Source organism: Sander lucioperca, chromosome 16 (genome assembly GCF_008315115.2).
Source record: "Sander lucioperca isolate FBNREF2018 chromosome 16, SLUC_FBN_1.2, whole genome shotgun sequence".
In the NCBI taxonomy this organism is placed as follows: domain Eukaryota; kingdom Metazoa; phylum Chordata; class Actinopteri; order Perciformes; family Percidae; genus Sander; species Sander lucioperca.
The window spans coordinates 13,810,782-13,829,340 of NC_050188.1; the positions used below are offsets into that span (position 1 = coordinate 13,810,782).

The 18,559-nt window shown below is 39.3% G+C and overlaps 2 protein-coding genes across 6 annotated transcripts; one reads left to right on the forward strand and one right to left on the reverse strand.

Moving 5' to 3' along the window:
- The first annotated feature begins 1,764 nt into the window (after positions 1–1,764).
- tuft1b (tuftelin 1b) lies at positions 1,765–14,047 on the forward strand. Of its 2 annotated transcripts, XM_031296078.2 has the most exons (13): positions 1,766–2,007; positions 2,860–2,919; positions 6,842–6,919; positions 7,023–7,115; positions 7,248–7,322; positions 7,504–7,569; positions 8,421–8,511; positions 9,188–9,297; positions 11,173–11,396; positions 11,652–11,757; positions 12,093–12,176; positions 12,454–12,548; positions 12,679–14,047. In XM_031296078.2, exons 1-13 carry the CDS (start codon positions 1,897–1,899, stop codon positions 12,749–12,751), a joined length of 1,266 nt encoding a protein of 421 aa, XP_031151938.1. In that variant the 5' UTR covers positions 1,766–1,896; the 3' UTR covers positions 12,752–14,047. The 2 variants fall into 2 exon arrangements, with proteins under 2 accessions (XP_031151939.1, XP_031151938.1); XM_031296079.2 differs by lacking the exon at positions 8,421–8,511 and having other exon boundaries at positions 1,765–2,007; positions 9,187–9,297.
- Position 14,048: 1 nt separating this feature from the next.
- LOC116047337 (protein C1orf43 homolog) lies at positions 14,049–17,763 on the reverse strand. 4 transcript variants are annotated; one of them, XM_031296080.2, is made up of 8 exons: positions 17,376–17,759; positions 17,180–17,281; positions 16,948–17,056; positions 16,797–16,850; positions 15,202–15,368; positions 15,029–15,087; positions 14,456–14,711; positions 14,049–14,391 (listed from the first exon to the last, which is right to left on the reverse strand). In XM_031296080.2, the coding sequence occupies exons 1-7, from the start codon at positions 17,430–17,432 to the stop codon at positions 14,504–14,506; spliced, it is 756 nt and encodes a 251-aa protein (XP_031151940.1). In that variant the 5' UTR covers positions 17,433–17,759; the 3' UTR covers positions 14,049–14,391; positions 14,456–14,503. The 4 variants fall into 4 exon arrangements, with proteins under 4 accessions (XP_031151940.1, XP_031151941.1, XP_031151943.1 ...); XM_031296081.2 differs by having other exon boundaries at positions 14,049–14,389; positions 14,462–14,711; positions 17,376–17,758; XM_031296083.2 differs by lacking the exon at positions 15,029–15,087 and having other exon boundaries at positions 14,049–14,389; positions 14,462–14,711; positions 17,376–17,763.
- Between the last annotated feature and the right edge of the window lie 796 nt (positions 17,764–18,559).

Genomic DNA, 18,559 nt, shown 5'->3' on the forward strand with positions numbered 1-18,559 from the left:
CTAAGTGCAGCCTCAAGCTGTCCGCAAATCACAAACTGACACAGAGAAGAACAGGTCAAATGTTATGTGTCTAAGAGTGGGAATATGTTGTGTAATTACATCAAAAAAATTATTATTTCACATTTATTAATGAAACTCAAAAATGACGGCATTAAGAATGAAAGAGTGAATGTAAAAGTGTTGTAAAGATTTGGTTCTATTCAAAAAAAATGTCCCGCCTCAGTATTCTTAGCAACTTGACTCAGTAACAAGTCAGCTGCATGTTATTTTAGCTCTGGCTGACTTCCCACCCTTAGACACACAGAGTCTGTAATCCTTAGTTGGTTTACTGTAATTACTGAAGACATCGAGCCGTAATCAAGATTCCACCTCATCCAACCTTCTGTCTCTCTCCTAAACTCACCTTCTCTTTTGTCTTTTCCCAGGGTTGGGACTTTCCTTATCCTTAAAGTTTCTGTTGTCTTTCCTTTAAAAAAAAAAAATTACAATTACACATCCATGAATATGTTTTCAATGTGAAGTCCATAAATTCCCATCAATTAGAGCCAAATTTAGTGCAGGCAATCAGCAGCTTTTGTGTACCACATCATATAATTAGCTGCCCTAATAGTGATGAAGGAAAATACATCCATGATGCATGAGAAAGTGAGCTTTTATAACATTGTTCATGCTGCTGGTTGTGAATTACAATGGCAATGCTGCAATGCTACTCTATAGTAGCACTGGTATAAGATACACACAAATAAACTTAGATTTGCATGTTAGCTTTATTCTGAGCATACAGAATACATCAGCAGCACCAATTTCCTAACTACTGTCTAAAATGTTAAATAGAGGTATTTAGCCTTTACATTGTACAGTATACAAAGGTGGCTGCTGATCCAACAAAGGCCGACCCGTTACTCTATTAAAACTAGCGCATGTTTACATTGGGCTGGGCTTTTCAAAATGAGCTGCCTTTTGAGTTTGTGTGATTCTTACCAGTAGTCTATTTACCCCAATAGGTGCCTCAAACAATGTTGATGTGCTATATTTACTACAGGTTATTGAATCTCAGCGATGTGTACAAAGTGACTACTTTTGTTTGGGTGTCATGGAACAAAGTTTTTAAAATAGTGTAAGTTATGTCTGAAACCAAGATGTAAAAGATAATTACATGATGTCAAAGAGCAGAAGAACGTTGTAGTAAAATAATACAGTAGGCTTATGTGGTTTAAACTGATTTGGGGATTAGATTATTGTCTTTCTAACGTAATGTTCTTCATTGTCATTATCATTTCATTTTATGCCACACCTGCCTAAAACTATAAAACAAGCAACAATACGAAACTACACTCTGTCGTCACTTATGTGAAGTTAAACCTACCAAGAAGTTTTTATATGGATTTATGCTCATAAAAAAGTGATGGATTACTGTTGATTAAAGTTATAAAATATCATAAATAAAACCAATAAAGCATAATAAAAGTATAACATTTTTCCTCTACCAAAACTCTGTTTAGTGCACTACTTTTTATTTCACTGGTTTGATTCAACAAACAAAAACAGTCACAACAACATTGTCAAATGCTGAAAGAAGGACACTTTCTCATGGCTACCATGTCTAACCTCATGCCACAAAAAGTTGCATGCCATTCAGTATGATGCCAAAGGTAAATGAGTTCAGCCATAGGCCTAACAGGAAAATAAGCAAGTGTAAGTGGCTAGAGAGCCACCTGACATGTGAGTGGACTGGAATACATCCTATTTGCAGGTCTGACACAGAATTATCTGCAGCGAGCAGATCACAGTTACTGTAGGTTCCCGGTGCTGCACTGTTACTGACACATATATTGCTGGGAAATTGAGAAGAGGTTGAACATTTGTTGAAACAAGACAGATGAAGAGAGACATCACATGGGATCAATCTGGAAAAAGATCAGGCAGGTGACTGAGGACAGAATGCTGTTTTTCAGCAGCACTCACACCAAATGTCTACTGGATGGAGGTGTCATCAACTTCTCTGAGGTCAGACACAGTTTATTTCAGCCATATGTCATTATCATCCCAATAGATTCTCCAGAATTAATATAAATGTTTAATTTGGATTTACTGATCTTACTCTCTGCCTTTAATTTATAGTAGCTATATAAGACGGCCACTTGTGATGTAATATGAAACATGTAGGCTTAATTCTAGGCAGCCATAAATGACCAGTCTGGTCTTAATCTGTAAAACTAGCTTTACATTTAGAGAATGTTTTAATAGGAGCTGAGTGTGTGTCAAATTAAGTAATACAACATAAACAATAAGATCAGACCTAAGATAAGACAAAGATGATATTTAATTGATCCCCAGCAATGGAATTTAGCATTTCAGCAGCAGAAAGAAAATATCATAGAGGCAGAGAACGGATACAGATACAGTAGCCTAAGAAGTCAAGTGCAACAAAAACGCTAAATCGGAAGTTACAGCTATACTTTAATCTAGACTAGTGCATACATGTTTTGTATAGGCTACAATATATGAAAAAGAAAAAAGATGGAATGTAAACAAAATCTGAAACAGTACAAAATGTGCACAATGACTTCTGCTTCCTACGTCCTGATTTATGTTTCAGTAGGCTACATTCCATTCAAATGAGGTGCAGGCATGTTGAAGACCTGCAGGGATCGAATTAACTACCTGGCTGACAGTGAACGCAGCAGGACAGGCTCCGTGTGTGTCTTCACTCTCCGTTGAAGTATCTAGTCTAACAGTTGTTTGCGAGGAGGACAACATGTAAAGTTTTAAACACTGACAGACAGGAAAGAAAAAAACTTTCGACGACTATAATTTCTAATTCATTGTTATGTGTTGGCTTCACTTTACACTGAGAAGAAGATGAGCGGCGGCGGGACGCGGATTGAGGAAAATGGAGAAGAGGACAACAAAGCTAACGTGAGTGAATTAGCTCATATCTTTAATTAAAGAGACAGGGTTAAATCCCTGCAACATTTAACTTAGCGTTAATGTGTATATGGTATTCAAAAATACGCTAGTGACTTATTCCCACTTTATATTTCTTGTGGTAGGCTACCACTATTAGCCTAACTTCATTAACGTTACAATCACAGCTGTGATAAATAATGTTAGCTAACTGTTTAGCTGAGAATTTGGTCTGACCTATGTAACAGAATGTTTGAGCGAATGTTTCCCATATGACTATATGAAAGTGAAACTGCACAGAAAAATAAAATTTTCGAAAATAAAAATGTTACCTGTAAAAAGGTTTGTAGGCCTATGTAGCCTATGCCTTCATGAGACATTTGAAATAAGATTATGTGACATGTAAAGCAGAAATTAACTTTTCGCCTAACACATGATGTCAGAATACATTGGGTTCAAAAAAGTTGTTTTTGTTCACATATGAAAGCAAAATGTGCTTTTCACGTGTTTCTAAGAGTTTAGTTGCCATATTCGACACACATTTGTATCTTATTAGTATTACAAACTTCAGTGTTTCATTTCAACACCACTATGTAAATGCAGATAAACACTGTGTTATGTGACATATTTTGTTTGATTAAGCATTAACTTAAATGTGTGTTGCATCAAAGCAAATTTGACCTCTGCAATATGTGTTGACCGCAACTTGAACAATCAAGGATTTTGAGGTTATAATGCAATCTTGTTCTTTTATTCTTCAGGTGTGCTTATTTTGAAGCTCTGTGAATGAGTGTCAGCCACAAGCCTGACATGTGAACTTGTCTATGCAGTGGGTTCCAAAGAAACACGGAGGAATAGTGTGTGGTGAGGTTGAACATTGTGTTTCTGTGAACAGTAAGCACCTCCCAGGGTGTGTCTGTCCTACAATCCTCTGTGTAAAGCCCTTAAGCTGTTGCTCCCTGAGATCACAGAATTGGCCTGCCTGTCACTGCATCTGATGGTTTTCAGACATGGCAATTACACATGAAGATCTGCCATTCAAGCTAAACCATTTAGCCTGTGTTTGACTTGCAAAGCAGAGAACTAGTTGCTTACGTATGTAACCAAATATGTCACCCACATGTGATATTCTGGCTCACCCTTTGTTCTTAAGCCATACCTTAACTGAATGCCTGTCGATATTATGGTAGGCATGTTCACACAAACACTCTAAAACCATCAAAACCCATTTACACGCAGGTTTGTTTTGTGTGTCACACACACACACACAGACATGTTAAAGCTCACTGTGATTACTTTTTCATTGTAACATGCACCAGGCATGACGTCATTCGTAATTGCCTTGATATCCTCGAAAGTGATGCTATTGTGCCACGTTGTCTCATAGAGCTGTAACATTCAGCCGCTGACTGGCACTTAAAGTGTGTCCAGATGACCGTACTGCCATGGTGTTACTTGGAAGCCAGATACAGCAAAGGGCTTTTCCCAGGAAAGGAGTGGTTGAATGAATGAAGTTTGTTGTCTGGTGGTCCTACAGTAGCTATCAAGTGTGAAACGAAATCATATATAAGAGTTGCAAACATGTTTTATTCTGGTTGGGATACTTTCTACATTCTCATGGTCAGGTTTACATGTGGTGTCACTAAATCATGTGCGTACTGAAGTTATTATTGCAGCACAGCCATTAAACTTACAGCTGACAACAGACTGTGGTATGTAGAGAATGTGTCAGGGCCTCTTTATCATTCCTGCACTGTAATCACAGGTGTCATTCTCACAGGGAGAATGTGTTTCTGCAGCTTACTGGGTGACATCGACCAAACAAGACAACATTAAAACCTGATGTTACAGAGCAAGTACTTAAAGGATGTGAATGTAAACTATTATGCAGGTAAAACATGTACAAGACAGAGAAGATTCCTGACGTCCTTTAGCGGGATTTAAGACAGGGAAACACCATCTGTTTCTCTTGTATATTATGTGGCATGCGCAAGTATCATCTGCCTGTGAAACTTGTAAAAAAAATACCTCTGACTGAAAATAAAAAAGCCGGTCATGAAAAACACATTTTTATGAGCTAAGTTTCAGCTTCCACTAGTGTGACACCTGTGAGCGTTGTAAGCTGTAAACACCTTACTTTACTCTGCTATAACCTCCAAACAAACTCCCCTCTGTTATAGCCTATCTTCTAACTAACTGAGCATGCATTAATATATTGTTACTATGTTTTGGCTCAGTTTTTTTAAATAAGTTGTCGTAATACTTCGAGTACTTCTTAGACTAGAAAATAAAATCATCAAAGAAATTAAGATAATTACAGTCCAAACATCTACAGGACATTTTGTTCATGTTATTTTTGCTTTTGGCTATTAGATGGCTTGCGCAGCTTGGATTTTTGTCTGATTGCTAACTAATTAACTCTGTAGCTGACGCCCAGACTAAGTTTAATTAAGGCCACTGATGAAAGCACCCACTACAGCGGCACTACAAAGGGAAAAAAGCATTTTTATAGGCATCCAAATAATGATGATAATATTCAGTCTTTAATTCATGCACTGTAGGCTGAACAGCCACAGCATGTTCCATATAAGCTAGACATATGAGGATGTACATAAACATGCATGCATACATACCAACACATAACACCACAGAGAGGCTAGGATTAAGCATGATTTAGGTTGGTGATAACAACAAGTGAAGATAACAATCAACTGTGTTCCATAACTCACCTGTACCTGGACTTTTATCCTCCACCTAAAATGAGATTAGTTTGTCAGAGGGCCAAATTGTTTGTTTTCTTTACACATTCAGACAAAAAGCAACACAGTTTGTGTGGAGCCATACCTCCACTTACTTAAATGGGTGTTGCCAAGGAGGATTATGTTTATCAAAGCAAGTCTTTGCGTTAGGGAAAGGTTGTTATGTAAAACATATTTAGTAAAAATATGGTTCCAGTTGTCTAATTATTCAATAGCTATTACATTATCTCTGGAACATAACCTCTGAATAACTGGAGTGATTTGTCTTACAGTTCATGAAAGTTTGTCTTTAAAATTATAAGATTTGTTTTACGAGTTGAAATGATATGTACTCTGTTATTGTGTACATTTAGGCCATTTTCAGTGGATGATCTTACAAGCTCTTGATAGGTAACGTTTTACAACATGAAATAAATCAATAGCACTGGATTATGATGTGAACTTTGACTAAATGGCTATGACCAACATAGAACAACATGCACTTCCAGTGAATGCCACTATCAGGTGTGTCTCCATGTAATAAAGAATATATGTAATATAAGAATACAGGAAAAGCTGGCGCCCCATCAAAAACAGCTTATAATTTAAACAAATCAAGGAGTTATAAAGATAGAAATAGAATAAACACCCAGGCCTGTGGGCTGAACACAAGTCAGACCATCTGTTTTGTTTTCCAGAATTGCCAGTATGAGTTGTTGCACAAACTATTTTCTATTAATACTGTTTTAAAGTGAAGTTGTGAAAATCTCACATGATCTGTTTTTATTTCTATGGCAACAAAATTTAATTGAAAGTGACTCAGCAGTCACAGATGTTTTGAGTGTTGGTATTTTTGGCCAGCTACTGGACCAGACTGGTTTCATTTTCTCCAGCGAGTAGAGTGGAGTGTTTGGTCATAATCACCAGACTTTGCCCCAAGGATGAAAAGGAAATGTCTCCTCTGGGTCGGGTTGCTAGGCTTTGTGGTCTAACAGTGTGGCATCCACAGAGGAACTTCAGAGTGGGGAAGTTTCATGCCATAGAAGTACGCCTATCTTTCTCTGCTCCACCCTCTTTCTCACTGATGACTTTCATTTTGTGCCCCTCTCCTTTTTTTTCATTGGTTGTTTTTCTCAGAATACCCACAGCTCCAGTAAGTCATCTAGTTCCTCTCATGCACTCATCCTTCATTTCAGGTCAGATGCAGGCGGCTTAGACTCACTCTACAAGATCAGGATCAGTCAGGCTGCACCTCCGACCGGAACAGCAACAAGGTACAAAATCAAAGAAGAAAACCGTTTTGTCATGTTGTGTAATCAATGAAAGAAAAAGTAGTATTGGATGGAACATTTACTAAACTATTTTCACTGAATATAGGAGAGCAGCGTAGCAGTAGTGCTGCCACAGAAACCAGAGGAGCAGGAAGAAACACTAGTCACTCCCACAGAAGAAAAAGTTGAAGTCATTAAGGTATGTGAGCTTGTTTTAATGTTTGTTTGCATAATGTATGCATGTATGAGCCAGTACACCTTTAATGCTTATCTAAATTATTTGGGTGCTCACCTGTGTTATCTATCACACCCCTGTCATTGTGGTATACAGGTTTTCCTCGAAGCCCGTCCAGATAAAGCAGAGAGTGTCAGAATGCTGACGGACGAAGTGTCGCAGATTCAGGAGGTCAGTGTGTGACAGACGGAGCTGAGCAATGCTTCCTTCAAGCACATTTAGACAATGAGTCAACATTCAACCACTATTGGGGAACATTATAGTGTGTGTTTTGCCGGGTTTGATATGGTGAATAGTAATATAGTTATAGTTTCACATTTTCTTTTAATGCGTAATGTGTTTTTGTTTCTAGGTGAGGTACTGTCTGAAGACTCTGAGAGAGCAGATGGCAGCCAGGCAGAACACAACCAACAACAAGGTACACATCCTCTGCATTAAATTAAAGATGATTTGCTAAATGTAATGCTGAGTAGTAGTCAAGTACAAGTAGGTCAATGAACAGAAATTGACAGCAATTATGATACTGGACTAGATTTGGATCTAAAATTGCCGTATTTGTCTCGTCAATTGTGTTGGGGATATTTTCTTCATGTGTTTGTGTATATTTTGTTTATGTTTTCTTAAGTTGTTGTGTGTTGAGCTTGCAAAACCATAAAATGAACTCAGTTAGGCCTACAACTAATTAACTAAAGATTATTTTCATATTTATTAATCTATCAAGTATTAATTAAATAATTGTTAAAAAAGATTTAAATCAAAGACGAGCAAATATTTTTAAATAATGGGAACAAATCGAGGCAATAAAATCCTAAACAAAGTTTGCTGATCTGACCCCCAAAGAGAGTCATGACAGTGAAAACCTGGTCAGCATGAGTCTTGTACTTTGAGCAGAGCACAACCAGGAGACCTTGAATGGCATCTGCAACTCGCTGATATATGTAAGGAGCCAAATTGTGTGAGGCCTTAAAAAGTTATTACAAGGATTTTTAAATTAAATTCAAAATTTAGCAGGAAGGCAGTGAAACAAAGCCAGCGCCAGGATAATACATGGACACTGTGGAGTCTTATGGAGGTTTAAACAAAAATAAGGTGCATTACGATAGTAACTGTAGTTTTTCCTCATGTATGTGTTGTTAAAGTGATGAAGATCCTTTCCTTCATCTGCTTGTGTTTTCTTAAGTTGCAGTGCAGTGATCTCGCTGGGCCGCTGTACATTTTACAAGTAAAAGGAGAAATAAAGCACTAACCTACCGCTGCTCTCCTCTTCAGTATCCAGTCAATGGCTTCAGAGTCAACATGCCCAGCAGCAAACCAGCTGTCACCTATGGCAACACTGTTCTCACTGAGTCAGACGCTCAGGAAAGCAAATCACAATTCAGCATCTCTAACTCGTGTTTGCTGTGGCTTTTATGATATGATTATTCATCAGTTTAATTTGAGGAATGGAGAATGGCAGAAACCAATTTCAGCTGAAACTAGTTTGAATGCATTACAGTTTTACATTTAAATAATAACAAAACTTACCACACGTAGCTCAGGGGCTCACTTACATTCTGACCAATATCGTATCGCATGCACGCGCGTGCGCACACACACACAGACACACACAGACACACACAGACACACGCGCACACACACACACACACACACACACAGACAGACAAAATTGCATTTCCCATGCATTAGTGTACAGTAGACTCGGCACATTATAACATCTCCTGTAACATAACGCCATTATTTACCAAGAAAGTAGTGTTGGAGCAGGGAGATATTGTGGCTGTCCACAACCAGTGACTTGTATGTGTGGTATGCAAGTAACCTCAGGTCAATTTACACTGCCCTCCATTCTAAGTGGTGTCAGATTATACAGCAACGCAAAGCACATTTTTTTGTCTGAGAAAAGTATTTTGGAAGGACAGCCCAGAGATAAAAGGTTATCTCAGCATCATTTAACAGACCTGCCTTGTCCTCAGGTTCAAGTAGTTTGCCAGATTACAGCCTAATTAAGCATTTCACTTTCTGTCTGCACTCTCAGATCGGGGATAATCAGGACGAGAGTGTAAGGCTCAGGGAGGCAACCAAGCGTCTGTACGCACAGCTGAAGGAGATGGACAAGAGGCATCAGGACGAGAGGGAGAGACTGCAGGTCTGTCTCACGAGATCACTAACATGATACGATTTCCTGTCTGCAGCTATGACTCACTCCTGTGCTGCTGTCCTGTTTCTTTAATCATCCTCATTATCTGTCAGTCTTATCTTTGGATTTCATCCCTCATCCTGTGACCCCCACTGTTTGGGTCTTTGCTCCACAGCACATTCACATGTCAGGTCATGTAGGGACAATGCCCCCAGACTTACCATAGGCTGATCTGTCCCTATGTGCTAGTACTAAAACCCTCTTTATAGTTAGTAGCACTAGTTACAAATGTATTGATACAACAGGCAGACACATAGAACCATTTACGTAGTTGGAATCCTAACTTGTCATTTTATTCATCTTAATTTCGAGTCATTAGCAAATACATTTAGGCTGTGATTTGGACAACAAACATTTGAGCAAATATTACAACACTTTAGAATGTCACTGACAATTAGCAGTAAACATACAATGTTGTTCTAAAAATATGCTAAATGTTCTTTTTTTGTTTGAGATGTTCCTGGATCTGTTTCACCACTAACCACAATTAGTTTTGTGTATGTTTTCCAGCTATGAGCAGCCTCACAAGCTCCCTTTCTTTTTCTATTGCATTGTGGGAGTATACTGTGTATCCACCGCACACTCAAAATTCATGGGTTTTAGTATGCATACTGAGTATACTTTATTTTGTCTTTTCCAGTGTGAACACACACTACATACTTAAAATCTGCTTAGAAATAGTATCTAATAAGAATTTGGGACACAGCTCATGTACTGTTAAGGAAGGTGACGTGTAAGGTGTTCCGTCCTAACAAAGAAACTTACCAGAAAATGAGCAACATGTCAGTAATATCATCTAACATGAGTGAAAACACCTTGGTTGGTTGACTAAGGGTGTGTAAGGGATGATTTCAGTTTATTTAATGTGGGTCTTGTTTTTGTATATTTGTCCATTATTCCTAATGGTTACAAAAAAAAAAGATTGTAGTCACCAAGTTAATTGCTGGGATCTGGGAAAGCCACAGAATTGCTACAACAGCTCATCGGAAAACATAAGCAGTCAGACAATCCGAGAGGTTTTAAACAAACCATGCTATCTGCTGTAAACATCCATTACAGTTTATAGACTTCCCTGATTTAACTTTTACTACTGTACTTACTGTTAACATTTCAGGGGCACTCATTTTTTGTTTTGCCTCCAAATAAAGTGGTTTAGATAATCTGAAACTGTCGGATAAACCCAAACAACTTCTACCTGGGAGCAGAGGTCTATCTAATCAGCCAGAGTAATTGAAAACAGTAATTGTTGGGTGTGCAGAGCCTTTAATAGTGTATCCATCACTAATTACCTAGTACTTGGTTCTGTGGCTGTGTTCACACTCACTGCATTGGTCCTGCGAAAGCGCAGGTCTTCCCATTCATTTTGAATGGGGGTAGTAAATTAGACTGTGGCGGTGGGGACTGCAGGGGGGAGCTGAACTAAAGTGCAGCGGCCTGCCTGTGCACTATGAGGGTTAAAAAAAACAAAAACACAAGTTTAACTGCCCAGGAGTTTGTGTAACAACTGACTGGTTCCTGCAACAGCACAGGCTGCCTCTTCTCTCTCTCTCTCGCTCTCGCTCTCGCTCTCTCTCTCTCTCTCTCTCTCTCTGTGAAATGAAGCTGCCTGAAGTGAATGAAGTGCGGTCGTTGTTGAGATCTAAAAAAGATTTGATGGAAAACAATAATTGTGAAATAAAAAGTCTACTTGTGCTATATTGGGGGGTGGATGTCACTCAAATGGGCCATTTAAGTGACACTCCCACTGCCGCAGAGCGCTGCGGCTAATCGCCTGATCACTTTTTCTAGTCTAAATGGGCCCTTACTCTGTGGCTCCCCTCACAGGCCGAGTCACAGCAGTATGGCGTTCGTCTGGCTGAGCAATCTGAGCGGCTGCAGAAGGCTGAGGAGCGGTCGGAGGAGAGGGATCAGCAGGTGGAGGAGCTGCAAAGGCTGCTTGGAAACATGGAGATAGAGAACAGCATCCTCAAAGACAAGCTGGCAGCAGGGGAGGCAGAGCTGCTGCAGCTCAAAGCAGACCGGGAGGAAGGGGAGGAGAATGAACAGAGGTGAGAAGAGAAACAAAGTTTACTACCCAATAATGCTATTTGTTTCACTGTTAGATATAGGTGAATTCATCCACTTTTATATCCTCTAAAATTATTTATCCATTAGCAACTTGCTTTCCAGGGTGCAAAATGCAAAGCACACAAATAAAACAACCTCCTATAGTCAAAATTACAAAATAACTTGTTCAGTAGTTATGTATGGCTTCATACTTTATATGTATCAATTTGCTGTTCTCATATATTGTGTGTTTGCAGATGTGAAATGCTGGAGAAGGAGGTGGCTCTCCTGAAGGAAAAGATTCATCACCTTGACGACATGTTAAAGAGTCAGCAGAGGAAAGTCCGCCACATGATCGAACAGGTATTTATGCACACAAGCAGGCTGACTAGTAGTGCAAGGTGCGCACAGACACAACACACACACACACACACACACACACACACACACACAATGCAAATGAGCTCTCTGTTGCCCACAACTGCAGAGGAAGCCATTAACAAGGAAATTAGATTTTGAGGAGGTGGACACATAAAGTGTAATTGATTTGCGGAAGTAGAGCCAAGAGGAAACGTGTGGTTAGAACAAAACCTTGTCGTGAATAAGTAATGCTGCATCTGCTCCTCTTGGAAAAGTGAGCTGTGTTTCTCCTGAGCATTTCACATTGTTGGTTTGGGTTTGTTTTGTCAATGATACAGCTGCAGAACTCCAGAACTGTCATCCAAGAGAGAGATCGATTCATCAGGGATCTGGAGGAGAGGGTGGCTTTCCTGGAAGCTGAGGTCAGGAGCCTTTATATAACTGCAGTTAGAGAATCTGAATGAATAACTAAAGGCTATTATAACTATGACAGATTTTTTTTCTGACATTTTCATATAGTACGTTATTTGTTTTTATTTGTCCTTTCTGTGCTAAATCTAAAAGCCTCACACCCAAATAGATTACTTTCCAATCAAGTAAGAGCTGAAAAGTTGTCTTGCATGTACAACTTTCATACTACTGCTCTGTAATTGCATCTGTGCACACAATTTAATGTAATTAACCCCTTTCTGTCTGCAGAACAGAGAAATGCATGACCACATGGAGTACTTCCTGGCAGGCCAGGATCCTCCCCCACTGACGTCCACTGAGAACAAGCCAGAGGTTGTTTACAGGTGAGCTTTCATATTCACAGTAAGATGCTGATTTTATCCTACTGAGAAGGTGTCTTCTCTACCGGTCACGTTATACTAAAATGTCCACATAAACCTCATAGCATTCATTTTATTTCCCCCCTCTGTACAGTAAAAGACTCACACCGACGACTCAGACCGACAAGGCCCTCCCGCTCATCAAAGTCATCGAGATCAAGTCCTGAGTGTCAACCATAGAATAACCACAAGTACAATACTGTGTAAATATACAGTAAATATTTAACTACCTACCACCAGAATACAAAACGTAGATATGCAGTGATTCACAAAGGCTGGCTTAACAGACCTAATGGTGACAAAGCACATTGGTCCTTTGTAAGTACCTCATAGTTACTTTTGAGGCTGTTCTGCACACCTTTCTTGGCTCTCTGTATCAAACAGAATTTAAAATAGTAAAGTAAAGGGGAATTTACACTAGGATCCAATGGTAGGAGGAATCCTAAAAAGGAAACTTGTAAGAAGCTGTGCAATGCAAAGAATTTTACTGAACTTCTTCTATGATATACAAAGACACAAATGTGTGCAGTACGTACTTTGTCAGGAAGTCTTCACAATGCAGTGGCAGTAGCAAAAGTTCAGTAAAGTTCCCCGTTTTAAAGTTTTCCACCACCACTTCTTTCGCATACAGAAGTTATATATAAGTTGTTTAAATAGGTCAATGTATAAGGTGGGTTGAGTTTAAAAAAACTGCTGTTATTATTGTAAATGTCTCTGTTAAACATGCATTTTTGTACAAATAAGGACATTGTGTTGAGTGTGTTCAGCACTTCTTCATCCTACAGCCTGTTGGCCACAATCTTAAGTAGCAGGGTCCAGGGTCAGATTCCTTAGTACTTTGCACCATATTGCCAATGGCAGGCATGCAGTTGGCTATATCAACGTTAAAATATGATTTACGTTTAACTTAAATAGATTTCCCTGATATTAGACTGGGTTAAATATAATAAGTGATAATGCTTTTTTATGTATTAGAATTCTGACCTTTATTTTAGTTATGCTGGAAAACATATTAGGGGGTACTTGTAGAGATAGAGGCTAGTTATAGCTACATTTTAATTCTTAGCTACACTGCCAAGTGCTGCCTCAAAACCCTTTGTATTACACATCTAGTGTTGTGCTAAAATGTTGCATATTTAATAACAACTCTGATTTAACTGATAAACCTAATTACATACTTCTGCATTGTTTGTATGGCTGTTTTTCTTAAATACTTGCAATCCAGGATGTACATTTTTATAAACTGAGTACCCAGTTACTGTGAACACTGTAGAAAGATACTGTACATTGAAGTTCAGTCTGTTTTTGTGTCGTAGACTGTCACATTTTATTTCAATATAATGAAATACCTGATTTTTGTGAACTTTTACACACCTGACTTTTAGCATCTCTGTTGTTGCATCTCTACTCTTTAACCTTGTACTGCCATCTAGTGGAAACATTAAAGACAGACTATTAGGAAAGTGGGTTGTAAGGCTTTTATCTCAAACCACAAACATGTACAACCTCACATAAATACATATCACTCAATATCAATTACAACAAGTTATCAATGACCGTATAAATATCGTACATCTGTACAAACACAGTAAATCAAAAGGTACACTCATATTTACATTTGGACTTTGAGAAAGATAAAAATAAATCCAGGTGACTTGCCATTAACTTTGCTGTTTTTACAAAAGTGACGATGGAAACCTTGGAAGGTTTTCTACAATCATATTTGTTTTCTGAACACACTCATTAGGTCCAAATTAAGAACAAAGGCCTTGGGTGTAACATGTGCACATAAGGGCTTGACCGTAATGAGAAAAAAAATATGTCTCCAACATTTTAACTATTGTTATAAAAATTAGACATTTCTTTTACACATACACACACACACACCTTTTTACAGTCTGTAAGTTAACAGCGGTCTCTCACAGGGTGCTCTCCAGTGTGTTGTAGTTGTCTTTGAAACTTTTGAGCTCCAGAAAGTGTTTGGGCCTCTTGCTGCGCTGGCCGGTGGAGGGCAGGTAGGTGACCTGGATGGTGGAGGGAGTGCTCCGGACAGGAGAGCCTGTCAGGTCCTTGGCTGCAGACTGGTGATGCTGGTCCAGGCTGGTGGTGCTGGAATAGGCTTTCACCCTGAGGGAGGGGAGAGGAAAGGGAGGCAGAGAAAGGGGTGGTTACTATGCAAAAATGTCAACTGTAAGATGGACGGCATTACACAAATATATTATTAATACTAGTACATGTAAAGAGATTCATGGATATTAGTAATGAAATAGCAGCAGTTATAGTAATAACAGAGTGTTGATTAAAAATGACGTGCTGTGAGCTGAAAACAAGATTTGTGCAAGTAGGTCTATGCTATATATTCAATGATTTATTGTGCTTATAAAGAATGAGTGTCTCTAAAGATTTAAACAATTTAATGTCTGGACGAGAATACCAGCACTTACACATCAGCCAGTTCGTTTAGAGCTTGCTGGTATTCAAGAAACTCTGCTTCCCCGAACACCTGAAACAAAGAGTCGACTTTAAAGTCAAATCAGTAACTTGCTACGACATAACTGCCCATCATAGTCATATTTTCTTTCCATCACTCATCAGTCGCAAAAACACTTTTACGCACCCCAGTCCCATGGCGAGCGCTGTCGTAGCCTTCAAGCAAACGGTCAATAAGTGCGCTGCGGCTGCTCTTGATCAGAGAGTGGGAGTTGCGCAACTCCAGCAGCCAGTTCCTGAAGCTGCGTCCAGTAAACGCACTGGGACAGCGGCTTATCTCCTGCAGAGGAATTCCTGAGGTCCAAACAGGAAGGAACAAGAAGTGAAGGTTAGAAAAAGATGAAATTTCAATACTCCCCATGGGGAAATTGGGTCACGGTTTTTTGCAGTCAGAGCATAATATATAATTACGCAAACAAAAGACTCAAGAAATAAATGTATTAAACAATCATTTTTTAGAGATTAAAAGGTGCAGTAGCTAAGACTTATAAAACTAACTTTCTGTCATATTTGCTGAAACTGACGCTATGTAAAGTAGAACTCCAGTACATGAAAAATCCGGCTCCTCTGGCACCACCTACAGCCTGTAGTGCGATTTGCAAAAATCCACAGCTCCCTGTGCAGATGCACCAATCAGGGCCAGGGGGGGTGTCAATAGGCTCGTTCGAGATGAGCCAGATATGCGCAGAATCGATCTCCGGCGTTTGCCGCCCAATGCACGCCGGTTAGATTTGTGTCCGACTTGATCCCGACTTGCTCTGACGTCATACACACGTGGGCAAAGATAACCTCACGAGATCAAGGCGGCCGCAGTTTTTAGAGCCAGGCGCCACAGTTGCTCTCCACCGACTGCAAGACCCAGGCGGACCCAGGGCATGCTGGGAAACGCCGGCCTCTCAGCTGATCTAACAGCTGATTGGTTCAGAATCGACTCAACATGATGACGTTTTATATAAACTTTTTATTGATTTTGATTTGGAGGGATTTTAACTGCTATTTGTCTGATTTAAAGGCTTGTTCTGTACATAACACATGTTGTGTGGCTGATAGTTCTGTTTAGAAGTCAGAGACTAAATCCGTTCAGATTACGGATCATCAACAGTGTGTTGTTAAAATTAAAATCAGCAACAGATCGCATGTAGAGCATTTTGAGAGCTACTCTGTCTTAATAAAAACAACTGGAGACTGTGTACAAGCTGAGATATGGGTCTGTTAACATTTTATTAAATCGGAATCGGACCACAGTGTTTCTGTCACTTCCTGTTCAGCTTGAAGGCTGCTGGAATCGGCTGGAAACTGTCCGACTTGACAGCGGATTTTTTTGTCACCGCCCCCGGCTGCTGCCGCCTGCTCTCGTCCACTTTACAGGCGAGGCGCAGTTCATCTCGAACGAGCCTAATCCCTGCTCTTGCACACGCATTCATTCTCCCTTGTGGGGGGAGGGGTTTAGGAGACCGTTTTGGGCTTTAGCAGAAAGGGGGGAGGGACTGAGAAGTTGTCAATGTTCAAATTTTTTGGCTAAGTCCTGGATCTTCGCAATCCTACCTACGGCACCTTTAACAAATGAAAAGCTGTTTGAAGTGCTTCTTCTCAAGATGTGATACAATATGATACAGTCATGAGTGTGAGAATAATTGATTCAGTTATGTGATGACACGATGAGAAGAATAATAAATGCACCTGCAGAATCAATAAATCTGAACATCAAATTTAATCTCTCACCTGAGTCGCGGATGGCATCCAGAGCTTTCATTCTGTACAGGTAGTTGTAGCAACCTGTGATATACAAACAGGTTTATGTTAGATTTCGAAAAAAGAAATGCACTTCAAAGAGATTCAGGTGGCAACAAGATGAGCTGAAATAGTGACAGACTGATCTGTGATCCTTGCTTCAGCCTATCGTCTTCTTCTGATAGGAGACGAGGTTCAAAGCGGATCTCCTGGACCTTGGACAGTCTGGAGTCAATCTCTTCCCTCAGAGCCTGTATATCAATTCATGAAGAAAATACACAGACACCAGGCTGAACTCTTGAACCAACAGCAGCTGATGCATATTCAACTACACAAGAGGTAAACTAACTTATAAAAGAGGAGATCCACCTTACCTTAGGTGCATTGTGGCCAATAGGTGCATGGGGTCCTCTGCGGGATCTCATTGCAAATCGCATGATTTGCCTTTTGACGAAGATAAACAGCAGCACAAACACCTACACACAAAACCAAACCGTGACAGGACAGGGTTTTAACTTCAGCATCATCACATGAGCAATCAGCTAGCAACCAAAACTGAAACTTACTTACCAAGCTTCCATAGGCCATAACCAGAACAACATTAACCCCTGATAATGACTCTGCCATGTTGACTGTCAGTGTAAACAGTTTATCCACAGGCCGATTAGCTAGCTTAGCTAAGCAGTGCTAAACGTTATGTTGCTACATTAGCTTGGTAGCTAACAGTCGGTTATGAATTTAGAAAATAAATGCTACTGCAGCACAGTCGAAAAGTTGTATCAGCTTTGAAAGGATGTTTCTAGAAAGGGGAAAAAACTATGCAGCGAGCGTACTGATACTCCTATTCGTGTTCAGCGACATCATGCATGTAGTAGTAGCTAGCTAAGTTCAACTTGTGCTAGCTAGAAGCTGTAGGGCGACAGCGACGACAACTGATTTGCGACGCTCCATATTACCGTAATAACTGTGTAAGGAGGACCAGTTAGGTCAAACAACCTACCTGTGGTTTAATTCACATCTTGTACAATATGTTATGCTTTGTTTAGCCCCAAACTTTCACAGGGCCCAAAAACTACTACCATATGTTTTGTATTGTAGCATGCTTCTTTTTGTACAAAATTTGATTAAAAAAAACTAAAGATAATTTGCAATGTTGGCCAAACCATAGGCCAAACTGTTGTGCAATTAAACAAGCACTTAATACAACCGCACTTTGTATTGGATATTATATATTACTATTATAGCTATATAATAAAAATATTAGCGGTAGTTGTTGTAATAATAGAAGTAACGTTAGTAGTAACATATTTAATACTATATTACATTTAATTATTTCAATCATATTCCTTATATACGCCTAGTACATCACATTATTACATATTAGTGTAGTGAGTGATACCATAGACTATGAAATAGCTATACATAACATGGCATATACTAAATATCCAAATATTGTATTATTCATGCTTGTACAAGCTATGTAGCACAATTATTTGCACAATTAATTAACAAAATCGTATGGAAAGGTATTGCTATATTGTTTATGTAGTGGATACAGCTTTTGATTGTCATTTCTGTGCTTTCTTTCTTGCATGTTTTTTCATCTGTTTTCTAACCTGTTTTTTGTGCTGCTTTCCCATGTGAGACCTGAGTCTTTCTGGATCTGGAGTACTGTCAAGTTCATGGCTCCAACCATACTCAACACTGACATGTTTTACATACATGTATATTTCTTTATTAGAAAAATGCAATCT

What these genes read in the sequence shown, in the direction of transcription:
- tuft1b (XM_031296078.2), top strand. Translation starts at nt 1,897, where the DNA reads ATGGGATCAATCTGGAAAAAGATCAGGCAGGTGACTGAGGACAGAATG. An exon ending in AAGAGGACAACAAAGCTAAC is followed by an intron (nt 2,920 to 6,841) that starts GTGAGTGAATTA and finishes CCTTCATTTCAG; the next exon opens with GTCAGATGCAGGCGGCTTAG. An exon ending in GGGGAGGAGAATGAACAGAG is followed by an intron (nt 11,397 to 11,651) that starts GTGAGAAGAGAA and finishes GTGTGTTTGCAG; the next exon opens with ATGTGAAATGCTGGAGAAGG.
- LOC116047337 (XM_031296080.2), bottom strand. Translation starts at nt 17,432, where the DNA reads ATGGCAGAGTCATTATCAGGGGTTAATGTTGTTCTGGTTATGGCCTAT. An exon ending in GGATGCCATCCGCGACTCAG is followed by an intron (nt 15,369 to 16,796) that starts GTGAGAGATTAA and finishes TTTGGACCTCAG; the next exon opens with GAATTCCTCTGCAGGAGATA. An exon ending in CTAAACGAACTGGCTGATGT is followed by an intron (nt 14,712 to 15,028) that starts GTAAGTGCTGGT and finishes CCCCTCCCTCAG; the next exon opens with GGTGAAAGCCTATTCCAGCA.